Source organism: Aythya fuligula, chromosome 14 (assembly GCF_009819795.1).
Source record: "Aythya fuligula isolate bAytFul2 chromosome 14, bAytFul2.pri, whole genome shotgun sequence".
NCBI classification, from domain to species: domain Eukaryota; kingdom Metazoa; phylum Chordata; class Aves; order Anseriformes; family Anatidae; genus Aythya; species Aythya fuligula.
Genome location: NC_045572.1, coordinates 16,553,174 through 16,570,412, shown reverse-complemented (window position 1 = coordinate 16,570,412; position 17,239 = coordinate 16,553,174). Strand labels below are relative to the sequence as shown.

Below are 17,239 nucleotides of genomic sequence, written 5' to 3'. Positions count from 1 at the left end.
GAGAGGACACTGATTTTAACTGTTGTTTTCAGATAAGATCCCAAAAGGTCTTACCAGGAGAAGAACAAGCTGTAAAGGCGCTTTGACTGAGACTTTCCATATGCAGCCCTCCTGAAATATGATTAATTTATTTTTGCATGGAGCTTGCACACTTAACTATAACAAACAAAATGCTAGGAGGATTCCCAAAGTGGTATCATCTTGGTCGCAGTACATGTTAGCAGGAATTTCCTCTGTTTTTCTTATGCATGTAACCAGATCTGTTGCTTTTTAGGTACTTGAATATGAGCCATAATCTACTTGGGCTGTACCATGTGGCTGAGTTCAAGCTTGCTCCAGGATCTTTGGCTTCTGCTTTCCTGACAAAGCCTGCTGGATTTCAGGACCTCAGAGCAGCATTCTTCAGGCTGTGGGAAACGTGGGTGAGTGCTGACTGGGAGGCAGGGCTGTGTCAGAGACCACCAACTCCTCCTCCAGGCAAACTTCCCCTGCTCCAAGTGCGGTAGGGACCAGCTGGGCAGCAGTTCAAGGTCGCTTTCAGAGCAGGCTGGGTCAAAGCAATGGAATCACAGTATTTACTGCAAACACTGCAAAAGCTTTATGAGCTTTTGAATAAATGCTAGGAAGGAGGAGGAAGCTCTGGTGTTTGTTCAGGAGAATACAGTGATGCTACCTATGAGACTAGCTTCAAAATTGGCAGAGATTTTAAACAGGAGTGAAAGATGCTTCAGTTATGAGTTAGAATGAGAACAGGCTTCCTGAAAGCTCTCAGGTTGGGGCCCTGCCCACTGTGACCCACTGTGAGCATGGCGTTGTCCTTCTTAGTCAAGGCACTGTAAGAAGCACTGATAACTGTTCCTGTTCACTGTGGTGCTGAGAGCTCAGATCCTCACCAGGTGGGAGCTGCTCATGGGTCTTTGTTTGCAAAAGGACCTGCAGTCAAACAAGGCAAATTGCATGTCACAAGCAATCCGATGGGAGCAGTGGAACTGTTCATGGAGCCAGTGGCTGAATAAGCAGAAAAGATTTGAAGCCAGGAGAAACAAGTCCATGTAATTTGAATTGCATTACAATTTACTTCAGGATTTTCTTGAAAGACAGAAGTTGCCATCCCTTCATTTTGTGTAACAGTGTAAGTCAGATTTGTTAAATACCACTGGGTGTTGTACTTTTAACTGCTTTGAAAACACCCCTGATCAAACACTTTTCATGTTATTGACATGAAAAATTTTGGGACTTAAAAAAACATTACAGTAAATTCTACAGTGCAAAGAGACCAAGAAGCTGTTGGTCTGATGTGTACACTCCTGCATTAAATATCCCCTTCTGAGCTTAAGAACTCAGGGCCCTTTTCATACCAAGTGTTTCCTTATGACCCTCATCCATTGTCTACTCTTCAATCCTTTCAGTGACACCTAGTGAAATTTATGGAAAGTGCAGCACCCCTTCCACAATTAAATCTTATCTTACTGCATCTTATTTATTGCCACTTAACCTGCTGTCATTAAAGACTGATACCAGATGCATTTGGGCCATTTAAAAATTTAAAGTTTGCATTCATAGTATGGTCAAACACCTTACATGTTTGCACGGAGTTAACTTATTCTCTGTTCCTCTTAACTTTGTGTACATGTTTAGAGCAGCATTGTTTTAAAGACATTTTAAATTGTCTTCTAGTATTGGTACTGTTGTTCCTCTGGAGCACTCCACTTGAAGCAAGTGTTCTGAATTCTGTGCAAAAAACCAAACTCTTGCAGGAGCTTAAACTACATGTTTTTAATATTTGATAATCAGGATACATATACGGAGTCCTGAGCTTACTGTTAACAGTCAGTCACATTTCATCCACTCATTGCTCTGCATCAACCCAGGATGGATGTGAAGCACTCTTTCATCAGCAAATGAAGTTTTCCACAGAAATCGAAAACGTATGCCTACTATCTAGAAAGTAGGCTAAAGACTTCAAAGGAAGAGCTTCCTCTTCAGAGAGAGCATTCATATGCAATAGCTTTTGAACATGTAACCTCTTCTTTCTCAAAGTACAAAAACAAGTGGCTTCCGTAAGGTTTATGTTGGTATGGATTTCAGCTGTGCAAACTATATGGCAACCAGTACAAACTGGGCTCATAAAGAGTAGGAAAAAAAATACAAAATGGCTTCAAACAAGCCAATATTCAATGACTGGAACTAGTTCAAAAAAACAAACCCTAGGCCTTACTTGATATAAAAGGCTTGGACCTCTCAAAATAAACAGCCAATTAAGTCAGATTCTGAACAGGAGGATCTGAAGCACCAACAGGAAAGTCTGAATGCTCACTGCAGAAAGTTCAGTTGTGGGTGTCACTAAGCATGTAGTCATCCAGCCGGTACATGTAAGGTGCCCAGCATCTCCAAACAAGTTTCCAGGCTGATAGTTCAGATCTGGTTTCATCATCCTTCTCACAGTTACCTTTTCAGAATTTATAAAATAAAGACTTAAGGGGAAAATTAATTCAAGTACACTGACAGCAACAGTTCAAACATTTTACTAAATCAATTCACACGATTTCAAAATTGTAAATATAATTAAGAACAACAGGGTTTCTGTATCTTTTCTTCCAGATTTATCATTAAGACAATAAACAAACACAAATTAGGTTTATAGCATCTGTTCTTTTAAAAAATGAAAGGAACGCCACTCGATGTATTGATAAAGCACCACAACACAGTTACAAAATAGGGTCGGCCTGTTTCTTTCACAAGTAAAAGACTACATATTCCTAACAGCTTTCTGCTTCAACCATACTTCATTAAAATAAAACTATAAAATCTCCTAGATTACACTAAGTTCAGACGATGCCTGGTATACAGTGCATTAACAGCAGTAATGCCAACTATCAGTGCCAACATAAAACATTTTAGAAAGTAAAAAACAAAATAAAACTAAAACAAATCCAAAAAACCACCTTTTTATTTCCCTAGATGAGCAAAATTTAAAATAAGGGATGTTCTGCTTCACAATGAGTTAAGGATTTTGGGGAAGAAGATGGGTAAGAGGGAGCTGGTACTGTAGCTTTCTATGCTTAGTTGGCATCTAGTTTGGCCATTTCCTGCACATATATCCCTATACTCTCACTGTCGAAGAGCACGAAGTACACCGTCTTGATTGAAGAGGACATTGTTGACACAAAATAGCTGGAGATGGCTTTCAGGATCAGCTGGGCAGCCGTTTGCTTTGGGAAACCGTTTCTAGTAAGAGAAACAGGAAAAAAAGAAAGGAATCAAGACCTGCAGAACAAGCTTTTGATGGTATAACCTTGCAGGGAATGCTCAGCCTTTTCTCTAATGCAGCACAGTAAATAAAGCCACAAAGCTAGTGTTTACAGGCGGAATTAGAAGCTACAAAGTTGTTTGTTTAAGCAAGACTTAAAACGTTCAAACAGAAGAAAGCATTCCCAATATGCGAACACAGAGTCCACACGTTAATGTGTTGAACCTTTCACCATCCGAAGGCTCAATTATGCTCATTTAACAGATGAGGAAACCAATGGCCGGTCAGCCTGAAGTGTTCAGGAATCTGCATATACCTTAGAGTCAAACCCATCGTCAAAGCAAACCAACCCCTGAAGAAAAATAAAAAGGGACCTGGAACTTGGTATACAAACAGCACAAGAGAAAACAGAAAAACCTTGCTGCTTTCTCAGATGACTAAGCTGTGCGTGGCCAAATTTCAAAGCTGAGTACCTAGCCTAGGAACTCTGCTTACAGTTTTCTTTCCTCATTTATCTCTTGTAGCTCTTGTCTGAAAGTTTCATCTGATGTTAGGACAGGTCAAGCACAAGGAGAGCAGTCTGAACAAAGCCATGACCTCAACTATGAAAACGTTTTACAGGTCATGGCAAAAGCCCCACATTACACCTGGTGCTGGAATGTGGTCTACGCTTTGCTGCTGTATTACTCAGGAAGTATTTCTGCCTACCCAGAGGGTGGTTTTGCCCTCGTCAAAGTCTGAGCAATCCCCAAGCCACAGTAAAGTACACGGAAATAATCAGCCTGAAGGTGATGGGATGTCACCCTTCTGTTAAGAGCAGGACCCAAAAGAATTTGAAGAGGCTGTTGAACATCACTTGATTGACTGACATACACTTACAGGTACATGACAGTCAACACTCCTTGTAATAAAGTGTGCAATTATGCAAATCTTTCTTAGACACAGGGTGATAAGGAGATACTAAAACCACTTTCACGTGAATTTTCAATACAGAGTGGCAGAGATGGATGGTAACTTAACAGTTCTAAGTTTGACAAGTTTCCATCTTTTTTTTTAATTAAAAAGATCGATAACATTCTTTCATTTAAGCCAACAAGTGTGTTACACTGTCGTATAATATTGGGAAATATTATTAATAATTTAAAAATTACACAGGTAGGTGAGTTTGAGTTTCCTCAGCAATTCAAAGAAGCTGGACTAAATTCACCTCTGGTGTTAACAGGTGCAACATGACAGCATTTGCTCACTGAAGCACCAACCTCTGCTAATAAAACACTGTTGTACTCTCCCTCTCATTACATGCTGCAAGACACAAAACGAGAAAGGCAATTGCCTGTGTCATAGACCACTTACTGCACATTACCTGACCATAAAATACACTGTGAGAGCAATTCTGGGGTAGTGCTGCCTGTAATGGGGTATTACACCTGCTGCCTGAGGACAGTGCTTGTGATATTTCAGAGATGATGACATGAAATAGCACATCTTGCTGTTCCTTTCTTTTCTGAAAATGCCTATTTTGTTCTCTCACTGAAGAAGAGGAAAAAAAAGGAAAGAGCACTGTGAAAACACTTGTACTCTTCCAAAGACAACTGAGCTGCTCAGGCAGAACCAGCCGTGTGATAAAGTAATCAACTGGCAGCACAGTTTTGACATCAGAGCTAATTCCTGCTGGTGGCTTACACAGAGAAAGACGCCTCCACATCTGACCCCTTGCTGGTTACTTAGGAATGCTGCATCCTGGCATATCAAGAACAGACCTTTGAGGAGTTTTGCTCCTGAACAGGCCAGCATCAAAATCAGGGTACATGCTGTTTCTGCAGTGCTGACGAGGACTCTGAAGCCATGCAACTTCCAATTGAGCCATGTCCCAGTAAAGTGGTCATGACAAGGCAAACGAAAGAAGAGCAGCCTGATCAAAGGGAGGCATGCACGCAGGGAAGCTGATGAAAATGAGCTGTTTAGGACCACTTGCTAAAGAAGGGAAAGAGAAAGTGGAAAAATCAGAAGTAGGATGCCGACCAATGGCCACGTGTGGGCTGCAAGAAGAAACAGAAGCCTCTTGCATCGATCTACTGGTCTGAGTCGAATTCTTGTGAATAGGTGGCTTGAGGCTTTAGCCAAGCTAGTGTCAATTCAGATCAAAGTTGGAGCCTCAGAACGAAATCCCTACTTTGAGGATGATTTTGTTTTCAATCCCAAACTCTTCTTTCCCTGTTCTCCTGCTGGCCCTACCAGAGTGAACTCCAGGCTACCTTTGTACAGCACCCAATTTGTGCTTTCCACAAGTTGGCTGTAGCTGAGCATCTGGCCCACCGAACACTACAAGTATGCTATTTTATTTTCCCCCATGATTTATTTGAACTGCCCTCATGTAATCCCATTCCTCCACTATAAAAGAGAAAGAAACTGTTTATGTGGGTTTATTGGGTGATGTCTGCTTGACAGATGTCTGTACTAGAACAGCTGCATACATGTGGTGTCTTTGGCATTTGCTTTCTTTAAAAGCTTTACTTCTTTTAACACTTCTGACTTCATAAAAACAAGTAGAGTATTGTCAGAATATATTCTGTTTTCTCCAAAATTCATTTATGCTTGAATAACTCTAATTAAAGAGGAGAGGGAAAATATACAACCTCATACATGTGCCTGTTGATTCCTCTCCATCTTTTCAAAGCACCACTTCAACTGGCTTGAGTAGGAGCAACATACACATGCCAAGCTGAGAACATAGCCACAGATCTTGCCTGTCAGTAACCAGATTTCATAACAGAACGTGGATCTCATGATTATTCAGGGTTTCATCATCTTCCAACACCACTCAACTACTTTGCAACAACAGTTTGGAAGGCTCTTCACTGGGAGCTCTCCAGAAAAGAAAGGGCTCCGTGGAAGGTATTTTTTGTAGCCTTGCTTTATCCAAGAGATAATTCACCAGGTCAGCATGAATCCTCCACTGTATTGCTCTACCATTCCATAAAGTTTGCTCAAGTTACCTCCTTAAAATGCCACCCATCCAAAACCACCTTATTTGGAGCTGTCTGATGCAAGTCACTTACATTTATTATCCTAATAAAACTTCGATTTCTTCACTGTCATTCACCCAAAAGCTCAAATAGTGCTTTCTGCCCTATGAAGAATGTGCAGGAATTAATCTAATGTTGCAACATGGCACAACGGGAAGAAGATTCTTGATGAAGATCAGCCAAATTCTTTCACGGCAATTTCAAAAGTGGCAGTTGTTCAGAGTTAAATGCACCACTGTGTGATTCAGCATAGATTTGGTTTTTCATTCTGAGCAACCAAGGGCCAAGTGCTCCAAACCTCCCTATCCTTTCCAAACGCAAGAGCCTTAAATTAAAATGCTAGTCCATATTTAGATTCTTTTTCCTGAGAGAGTCTTATGATATAAACTGTGTGGAGCTCAGCTTGAAGACTTTGGGTGAAAGCTTGAAGTGACTTTGGAAATCCAGAGAATCAAGGCACTTCAGGTCTACTGCTTAAACAAATACTAAGACATGTAAAGGCCTCTTTATCAGGCAGTGTAGTGATAGGACAAGGAGTAAGGGCTTTAAACTAAAAGAGGGTAGATTAAGATTAAATATAAGTAACAAATTCTTTACTATGAAAGTGGTGAGGCACTGGAACAGGTTGCCCAGAGAAGCTGTGGATGCCCCATCCCTGGAGGTGTTCAAGGCCAGGCTGGATGGGGCTTGGAGCAACCTGGGCTGGTGGGAGGTGTCCCTGTCCTGGGCAGGGGGTTGGAACTGGATGATCTGTAAGGTCCCTGCCAACCCAAACCTTTCTGTGATTCTGTATCTTCAGGCCATCCTACAACATGCAGTAAAACGAGGTAAAAGAGACCACTTTTCTTCGTGCTGTCCTCCATATCCCCAGTTTATATGAACAAATTAATAGTCTGAAAAAAAAGGCTTTTAATATACTCTTAAAAAGTTATTTTTATGCTCTTTAATCTATTTGTATGCTTCAAAGGTCTGCAGGGATCACTGCTAGACACGCTGAAGTTTAACTACTACTCAGAATACTACAGGCTCCATATGCAGCTTGAAGAAACCCAGAATAAACATTGCATTCAGGGAACTGATCCAAACAAGCAAGAATTGAGTCAGCATTGTAGAAGTGAGTTTTGTACATGAGAAGGGACAGGTACAGAGGAGATGGCACTTAGGAAACATAGCCTGTATCAACTATCATGTTTATGCAACAGCCTTACCTGCCACTGCCAATTGAAGGAAATGCAATTGATTTCAGCTTCTTTTCATCGGCCAGAGCCAAGCAGTTCTTCACTGTCTTTTCCAGCAGCTCCTCGCATTTGTCTGAGCCCCAACCTGGGCTATTACAGTGGATCACAAATTTTGCAGGCAATCCGTGGCCAGCACTGACAACAGCTAGTAAGAAATGAAAGTGAAACATAATTGCTTTCCTCTCATTAGGATTAAAAGAATGCGTATGTGATTAAAATAGCAAACAATTGACAGACATTCCTTTAGCCTCTGTGAATGTTTTAGATTACGAATCACACAGCCTTAAAATATAACAACATGATTACAGAGACTTTTCCACTTCCAGCTGTACTTTGCTGTGGTAATTTATAAATCATAGTTATAATAGAGCTTATTTTAGAGAGAGCAAGAATTCATGACTGACATCAAAGGAAACACATTCCTACTGGGGACTGTGCAAACTCGTCTAATGTTGGAGGAGAAAGGCAGTAATACGCTAGGACATAAACCTGTTCAAGAGATGATCATCCTTCGGTTCAGAGTTCATTGCAGAGCTACAGTAAATCCCAGGATGCTGCACTGTTGGTGTTATGACTTGTGTGACCTTCAGCTACTCCTGCTAAACACAGTTTATTTAGCCAACATCTGATCACACTGAACCCAAATTGGCTTACTTCAGAGCTATTGGTGTTCTGCAAACTGATAAGGAAGGCTGGAAAAGGGTTGAATTCAAGTATTTGCTTTATTTCCATCTTTGTTTCTGAGTAAGTACAAAGAAGATTTTTTGTGATTTCAAAACTTTGAGCCTGGTTTTGTTCAAGCCTTTATGTGCATGGGTCATCCAAGACCGCTTAAACAATGCCTCTTTTAGTTAACTCTTTTGTCATATTTTTGACAGTTTGACAGGATGCATTTACAGATTTACAAAGTTTGATTCATTCTGTTTATATGCCAGCAGGTGAGGCCTTGGATGTACAGAGAAACGGATAACTTGTACCATACTGATCATACCACCAGGTTACTCTCAGGGACAGGTGGGGATTACAAAGACAGACGAGGGCCTGCTTATAGACTACGTACAGTCAGTGTCCAGAGCAGTCCCTGTCTCCGTAACAGAACACATGCTGGGTTCACTGCTTCCCATCACCGGGCAGCAAACTGTGCTATGCCTGCCAGAAAACCGGGTGAGAGGTCCCTGCCATTTCTGACCTCACAGCTCTGCGGCTGCAGATAAAAACTTGTACGCTTTGGTTGTTTAAAAAGAGAGATGAAACTAAAACACCTTATTAATAAGCTCATGGAAGGAATAAACCTAGTCGGTCTCGCAAGGGCACACACTGAACCTTCACAAACAGGCTTTGGGATATAATAATATAAAGCCATAGAAGCACCAGAATAAAATTGGAGTTTGTTCAAAAAAGAGATAAGAAAAATACCATTTTTTAATTAAAAAAAATCTGTTTTGCAAAGGTGCTTAAAGACCAGAAATCCTCTACTCCATTCCGGAATGTTTATGAGGCATTTTGTAATTTAAATATAGTAGAAATAACTCTTGGAGCACTATCATCACATATGGATGCTATCCTGCAGCTGCTGAAGAAGAGAGAAAATAGACTTTGTCGTGTGGCATTCTGACAGGAGGTTAATCAGGAGAGTACACTTTAAAGGACAATGGAAGCACAAGGATTTATGTCCTTACGGGTTTGTAAATTCTCAACATGTTGAATAACCTCAGTGTTAGGCAACTTTAATTTGTCCTTATATGCAACTAAAACGTTGGCAGATCCAGACTACATCATAAATCCAAGAAAAATCTAATAAAAGCAGCTGACATATCTCTAGTCAGATGTGAAATGCTGATAATGTCTTCACACTGAATGAATAAAATACCGTATTGATACGCATCACCTACTATAATGCTTCTCAGACTGAGAGTGTATTCTAGGGCAGCCGTTAATTAACTCATAAGGATTTTGTTGAAGACAACCATTAATTACCCAAAGTGGCCATTCCTTACTTCAAATGCAAATGCTCTGAATGAGGAAGTTTTACTTTTGGTATAGAAATGAACAGAAAGAACACGGCCACATTCTGTGCTAGTTACAATAATATTCCAGGTAAGGATCCCGTTTGTTATATTAAAGGGGATAGCCATGTCATTGGGGAATCTGAACAGCAGATATCCATGTGATGGAGAAATTGGTTCGTGTCAATTCTTCTCCAGCAGTCCAGCGTCTGCTGGGGTAGCAGAGAGCTCCCTACAGGGTCAGGCTGCCGAGCAGCACTCAGATCTGAGGGATGCATTGATGTTTGAGAAGAAATTTTTTTCTCTTCAAATTGTGGTCTATTTCTTAGCACAGTTCGATCAACTCATTAATAGGTTGATAAGCAACAGTGTACATAAGCAAGTGAAAAAAAAAGTAATTGATTCTACATATTTTTGTAGAACAATTCCAAGAAAAACTTATTAAAAATTTTAAAAAGCAAGGAAAAAATTTGTATTAAGCACCAGAAGTAAACAGTCATATTTTTTCCTGCCATAGCTCAAGTCTTACATCTTCCCCTCAGTTTTAGTCAAAATTCGTTTACAAAACTGCACGCACTCTATTTATTTTTATAGCATAAACACAGATGGCAGCACCAGCGTTCTATATGAACAACATGTATCAGCGATATCACAGATGGTGTCAGATTGCCATTACCAAACATTAGTACTCCTATAGTAGATTTTTCTCAGATATTACATAAATTTTGATAACCAGACATCAAAAAATCATAAGCTTCTACAGTGATAATTTTGGCACTGTTTAGACCAATTATCCAACAGCTGCTTAACTTTAAGCACGTGCTTAAATTCAGTGAAAGTCAGTGACTTTTTAGCAAAGCAGATGTTTAACAGAGTTGGACTCAACTGTTCTGAAAAATAAGCATCCAATTAATTGCTTTTATGACCTGTGCCCTCAACAATCAACATTCTTTGTGTATGGATGTATCCTTGAACAGCCCTGTTTTTACTTGTAATGTTACGTCACCACACCATTTCCTGGCTGCTTTGGTAATGGTTACTTAAGATGCACGGTGTGTATTTTAACTCTGGAGAGCACAAGTACCGTGTAACCCAGCAGAGTTGCCTGGGGACACCATGAACCCAAGCAGTGTGCTAGAATGAGCTTGGCCAAGTGACTGCAACGAGGACCGCTGCAGACATTGAAGCTCGTGACCCCAGTGTATTTTTTCCCTGTTTCCGAAGCGCAGAGCCTCACCTCCAGCTATGTCCAAGGGCCCGTTCTTTTTCCGAAGCTCAATGACAGCTTCCACGAACTCCTTGCCGCCTTTCTTTTCCAAAGTGCTCCCTGAACAGAGAATTGTTATTTTACTCCTCTGATCCCAGCTTTCCACAGCAGACACATGACTCATCATTATTGGCAATTACATCAGTCTAGATTTTTCTGCCCAAACGTTTTTTGGGGACTGCAAAGTAAGATCTAAACCTTTTGGGACTTCAGAATTAGCTAGTCATTAAAAACAACAACAACGACAACAAAAATGAAAAACCAAAAAAGACAACCCTAAGAACCCAAAAACCTCACGTCTGTATCCCTTGCTAACATTCTCAGACTGTGCTTTTCACGTCAAAACATCTGACGTGCCACCCCTATCTCCTTCCTTAGCATAAGCATCTGTCAGTGTGAAATGCTGCAAGAGAATGTGCTAGCTCAAGGGTGGTTGAAGGTTCATAATTCCTGCCTTCAAGGTTCATTTCCCCTCTCTCTTATAACTGGTTTTAAAGAGCCATTTGCCACAATAAGAATTTGAGACTCACCTGATCTTGGTCCCTGACCCCAACAGGTGGCACCAGGAATGAAACAGTCTCGTGAGTGCAGCGGGCTGCTTTACTTGGTAACTGCCCAGCTTGTTGAGCCACCTTTAACCAAGAGGAAGAGCCTCAGAAATAAGGAGAATCTCTAAGGAACATATTCCTCCAATGAACTTCTCTAACTACAGCTAAGGAGCTGGACAAAGTCATTTTGGGAGTAGAAGAGCTGTGCAGTGTTATCAGGGCAACCAAAAGGTACGCCGTTTACAAAGGCAGTCCATCACTAAATGGTTTAGATCTTATTTTGCAGCTCTAGTTTTAGGTATTAATATAATAAAAACAGCCCAAGAAAGCATTTTCCTAACTACATAAGCATCCCAAATAATTTTGTACTGTGCATATTAATTATACAGGTAAATAAGCAAAAAGCAGTGGTATCATAAAGGCTCTTATTTGAGACATTACTTTGAAAACTGATTTCCAAAAATTCAGAATAGGATCTCTAAAGATCTAGACATTCATTTGGTGAAACCCCTTACTTTCACTGATGAGGAAAATAAAAAACGCATTTTCTGATGGAAGTGCACATATTGTATGCTCAAGGAAGCAGAGCCCCTCCTCCAAGATTCAGTTTAACATACAGAGCTATGGCTCTAGGAACTAGGCTCTAGGACTGCCAGAAGCTTTTGTTTTGACACCGTTGCTGAATTTCTTCCAACAGAAATATTAGAAGTTCCTTGTTTCTTGAAAAACAAGGCATTTGTTCGTTCAAAAACTGACTGTGTGACCCTACCTCTGTTTTGCTATTGGCAGCTTATTGCTTTTGGGGTACAAAAGCTGAGGCTAATTAAAAAACACATCCCATATTTTGCTTACTTCATAACCAATTCACAACTGGTGGTTGCCAGAAGTCAAACTGCGAGGTCAGACTGTGTATGTCAGAGCACAATTTGCTCCTTGTACTCATTTAAACTTATTTGTGTAAATACTTTAGTCTAAGTTTATTTAGACAAATTCCTCACTGAGATTGTTTCTGAAACTCAAAGCTACCTGTGCAGCAGAGCAGGAGGCACCACCCAGCAAATCTCTCAGACAAGACAGCAATGGCTTTATCGATAGCAGCAAGTCCTAGGAGAGGGTGCTCTGCACAGAGATCCCCCAGGACGGAGGGGTTTTGAAGGGCACTGCCTTTCGCAGAGGGCAGCACGACACACAGTGCCCTTTGCTGAGCTTATTTACCTGGTGGGGCTGACACCGGGCACTTGTGAAATCACTCTGACAGGGAGGGGATGGGGAGGGAAAGAAGCACTTCTCCATCCCAGTTAGATTCTTGTTTGTGTATTGCCATATCACGCTCGTGTTCGCACTCGTGTATGTATCCCAGTTATATTCCCCATGAATCCATGAACTCAATCAGTCCTAAACCCCATGACAGTCATAATCCTTAATTTCTCTTGTTTCAAGGCAAAACATAATTAAGCCTTGTACAGAACTTAGGAACAGAAAAGATCTATTAACTGGGTCATCTCTTTGCCATTGCAAAGCTGTTGTACATTTAATGGAATTTAGCCTAGTTTTGTTTAATTCAATCCAGGAAGACCAGCTTTTCCCCTTCTACTGGGAATTAATTTATAATTAAAAGCAATGAACAACCTTGTCAGTTTATTTCATGGAGCACTCTTCTCACAGATATAGAGCAAAGAAGAGCAAGAGTAGTATGTGCTGTGAATCAGTGCTGGTTTCTGCATTTACTCCTAAATACGTTCTTCTGCTTAATAGTAATGCTCTATATTGAAATTATATTTCAGAACTAGATTGTAAATTAGCTTCATCTTGGAAAGGACACACTGTATTTAATCATTTTCCACTACATTAGCAAGTTTCTTGATGGAAGTCTTGCTTCACAGCTTCAAGGTTAGTAGCTTATTTGCTCACAGGCATAAATATGTGCCACTCCCATGAGAATAAGGTCATTATCTCATGCTTTCCAAGCAGGCATCGGTATCAGTGTTGAAAACAGCGTTAGCAGAAATTTAGGCTCTAAAATTCTCAGAATAAGCCCCCAGTACATTTAAATTGTTAGGGAAAAAACAACGAAAAATTAAAAAAAATTTAGATGGGTAAAAGTTAATCACTGGAAGCTAGGCATTTGTGCACTTCCATTCTTTCTTACAGCAGTCAGAGGCAACAGGAACCTACGCTAAGGTATGAGCAGTGCGGCTTTGAGAAAAAATTTTCTTTGTAGGGTAGCTTCTTAAGCAGTTCTTTGTCAAAGGGCAGGAGACGAGCACATTAGCTAAATGAGTCTGACAGACTTTAGAAGCACATTCTTTAGATACAGGGTATTATGACACTTGTCTTTTAACGTCTCTGCATAATATTTAGCCAGCCAAGTCACAGCTGTTCCCGCTCCGACAGGCTACACAGAACTACATTTTTCTGCACGTTACTCAGAAAGTAGCTCCTTCAGAAACAGCAGCTGTGTCAGGCTTGCTCGCCCTGTAGCAGGACAAACACCCTTCAAGCCAGCACTGAAGCAGGGCCTCTGGCACGAAGGGACACCCTTTGCACAGTGGCTGACACAGTGTAAAACAGAGGCTGGGATAATTTCTTTTAAAAAAGCATGGTGTGTCATCACCCTCATCAGCAACTTCTATATTTGGCCCAAATTCTGATTTGCCTTCTGAAATTACTCAGCAGTTCAGTTAAAGTGTTGCTGCCTGGTTATAAAATCCTTCAAAATATTGTGCTTAGAGAAGGGTAATACCCAGACAGGAGTTACCCTGAGCAAACCAGAGATACAATTTAAGACGTCTGTCATGCTGTATTACGATGCCTTCTTACATCAGTGCAGCTTAGATGACTGACCATATGAAAAATGTGTGTTGCATCTCTAGCCATGTGCTTGTAAGGACCATTGAGCAGGGCTACAAAGGTAATTGGTCTATAAGCTAAAGCCTGAAAAAAAATAATCTTAAAAGAGTTCAGAAAATACAGGTGGGGTAGATCCAGCATGTCAGATGTGAACATCTGAAACTTGGCATGGAGAGAGCGTACTGGAAGTGGCCAGACATCTAAAGATCGAGACTCAAACTGTATTGAAAACAGGCATTTAACATGCCAAACAACCAATGTGGTAATTCATTTTCCTTGCTCACATGCCTGCATTGCACATATATTGTTCTTGCACTTCAAATTTTGATAGTGCGTTCTATCATTACTTCTGAAAATCTGATTTGGTGATACAAATCAGAAATGCCTACTGAGTTGGCAATAATTAGTTTCTTTTTCTTATCCGTCAGGACTGCTGGAAGTGAGAAATAAATGCAAATCTGCATAGCTACAACAAGCTTGTGGCTGCTGATTGACCATGCACACACATACAAACTCCGCAGCACTGAACTTTCCATTACCTACTTCACCACCGGTGTAGAAGTCAGAGTTTGTCGGGTGAACGACAGCATCACTGTCGATCGTGGCAATGTCAGCCTGTACAACTTGCAACTACAACAGGTAAACAGATGTATATCAACCACGTTGGACAGAGACCCAGCACAGGCTCTACATTTACACATGTACCAACGTCCATAGTTCCTACCTTTACATCTCCAAACCTTGCGCCAAAGGAGTATGCTGAGTTGTGTGTGCAGGTGTGTGTAGAGAAAGGGGTGTAGGGAACAGGAGGAGGAATATTGAGTACGACATGATCAAATCAACGTTAAAATGACAAGTCAGAGCAATCAAATGAGATCATTTCCAAAGCTTTAAGATCAGCTAATTCCCCATTTCACTTTGCAGAAACCTAGAACAACTAGTTCCCCACAGAGCATGACACTAAAATACGGAATCTGTTTAAAAAAAGAAATTCAGGATCATCAAGCCAAACAAAATAACTAGTTTCTCCATTTTGTCAGCACCAATAAGCTGACAAGCGCTAATCTTGATATGAATAGCAAGTTATCATTTTGTTTCTAAAAATGACAGTCTCCTTCATATGGAAGAAACCACGTATTTGCAGGGCCTTACTGAATATGATTTCAAACATGTAAGTGATCAATCTTTATTTTAAAGGCAAGACATATTCTCTATATGTTGTAAAGGCTGAGACATGTAAAAATATACATATCTCAGAGAAATACCGACTTAAAAATTAGCCTTAAGTCTTTTTCTTATTAAATTACATAAGAACATTCCCATAGGAAATGCAGTAGTAGGAGAATTATGGGTTGCATTCCATTAAGGAAGTTTAAAAAAGAGACAGCAGCAGGTATAATCAAATAACAAGGGAAGGCAGTACATAATGCAGGGATTTTTCTTTTTCTTTTGCTGAAGAGCAGACAGTTGAAGAAGGATTTGGTTTTCAATTTGTAACAAGATAGATGTTTAAAAGTGATACCCCATCGATGATAATATCTGCAAGTTCACTGTTGGTGTAATATCAGTTTTTGTTTTCAGCTGAATGTGAATGTGACGGAATAATTTAAACACAATGGAAACATAATTTGACTGAATCAAACATGGAATCATGGTAGAAAAAATTGGGGGATAGTTAATTATTTAATCATTCCTCTTTAAATAATGTTACGCCTACTCTGATTATAAGAAAACACAAAACCAAAAAACACAGAGATTGCAGTTAGAATGGAGAAACTGCTTATTTTGAAAACAACCTGACAAAAAAAAAGTATTTTAGTCCTCAAAGAAGCCACATAAGAAACCCCCCAAAATAGCTAACAGTCACATATGATCATTATGGAAAAGAATTTAATTTGTTTTAACTGAATTCAGCTTAAAGATTAGCAATAGCTGCAAGTTTTCAGATTTGGTAATGACTTTTGGCTATAGTTCTTCAACAAAAGAGAACATGGAAGATTTGAATTTGGCTCTTATTCAATGTGTGAAGCCCTACAGAGTAAATTCTGGGTTCCATAATTTCCATGTGACCATTAGTTGTGTCAACCCATGCCCCATTTACCTAGGTCATCTTTAAGGTCAATGTCAGCATTGGTAGGATTGATAATGGCCTCCACCTCGAAGCCGGCTAAATTACTGATTTCACTGTGAATAAGGTTCAGCTGAAAAGAAAAGCATGAGGTGGGAAATAACAGGACAGCTGGGAAATCACAGAGAAGCTGCAGAAAAGTGAGCTTTGCAACACAGATGGAGATAGCATCACTGCAAACAAATATGCAAAATAAAAGGCAGGTCATAAGGAGGGTTTGTTATCCAAAAAAAAATATTCAAACACAAGACTCAAACATTGTTCACACCAGGAGGAAGTAAATGTACCTACTAACAAGCTTTAGGCTGTCTTCTATCTGGAATTCTAATTTTGGCATTATAAAGGGCTATTTGTTTTTCCTGAAAGGATAGATGAAAGACACCCTAATAATTTCAAATGCGTTAATTACATTAGTCACATGCATGTGCTGTGACTGTTCAGTACTGAAACAGGAAAAAAGATACCGCTTCTCCTTATTTAAGCTAACAAACTGGAGCACGTCTTCAGGAAAGCAGGCTCTTGGCTCCAGAGCTCACTCCACCCCAGCAAGGGGCCACAGTTTTGCTTCCCATGCTAGTGGTTCCCACAGTCTGTGCTGCAGTCCCTTCAGATTTCACACGCCCAATTCTGCTGGCTTTGTGACCAGCAACCTACTGCAAACAGACACACTCGTGCTTACCACTTCTAGTTATTATTTTATTTGCCTTACTTCCTTTTGTTATTTATGAAAATAGAAATGTTAACCCCACCCATTAATGCCCATTAACTCCAAGTAACACCCCTGCATTTTAAACACGCCTCTCAATTGCTGTTCGTTACGACATCAGGAGGATTTCTTATGGGCACAGTGAGGAAGTTAGCATGGATACCTAGAGATTAAGCTCACATCCACACCATGTGTTCTTAGAAGAATTAATGAAATGTGA

At 40.2% G+C, this 17,239-nt stretch overlaps 1 protein-coding gene across 6 annotated transcripts in view; it reads right to left on the bottom strand.

Annotated features, from left to right (window-relative positions):
• Positions 1 to 2,931: 2,931 nt before the first annotated feature.
• LOC116494704 (core histone macro-H2A.1) overlaps positions 2,932 to 17,239 on the bottom strand; it is a 44,925-nt gene continuing 30,617 nt past the window's right edge. For 3 of the 6 annotated variants that reach the window (XM_032196727.1, XM_032196726.1, XM_032196728.1), the window contains 4 exons: positions 16,287 to 16,386; positions 10,758 to 10,847; positions 7,485 to 7,659; positions 2,932 to 3,228 (listed from right to left, as the gene is read on the bottom strand). In XM_032196727.1, the coding sequence (XP_032052618.1) occupies positions 3,063 to 3,228; positions 7,485 to 7,659; positions 10,758 to 10,847; positions 16,287 to 16,386 (531 nt within the window). In that variant the 3' untranslated portion in view covers positions 2,932 to 3,062. Of the gene's footprint in view, positions 3,229 to 7,484; positions 7,660 to 10,757; positions 10,848 to 14,724; positions 14,816 to 16,286; positions 16,387 to 17,239 lie in introns of those variants that run through there. The other 3 variants (XM_032196729.1, XM_032196730.1, XM_032196731.1) reach the window with 2 other exon arrangements.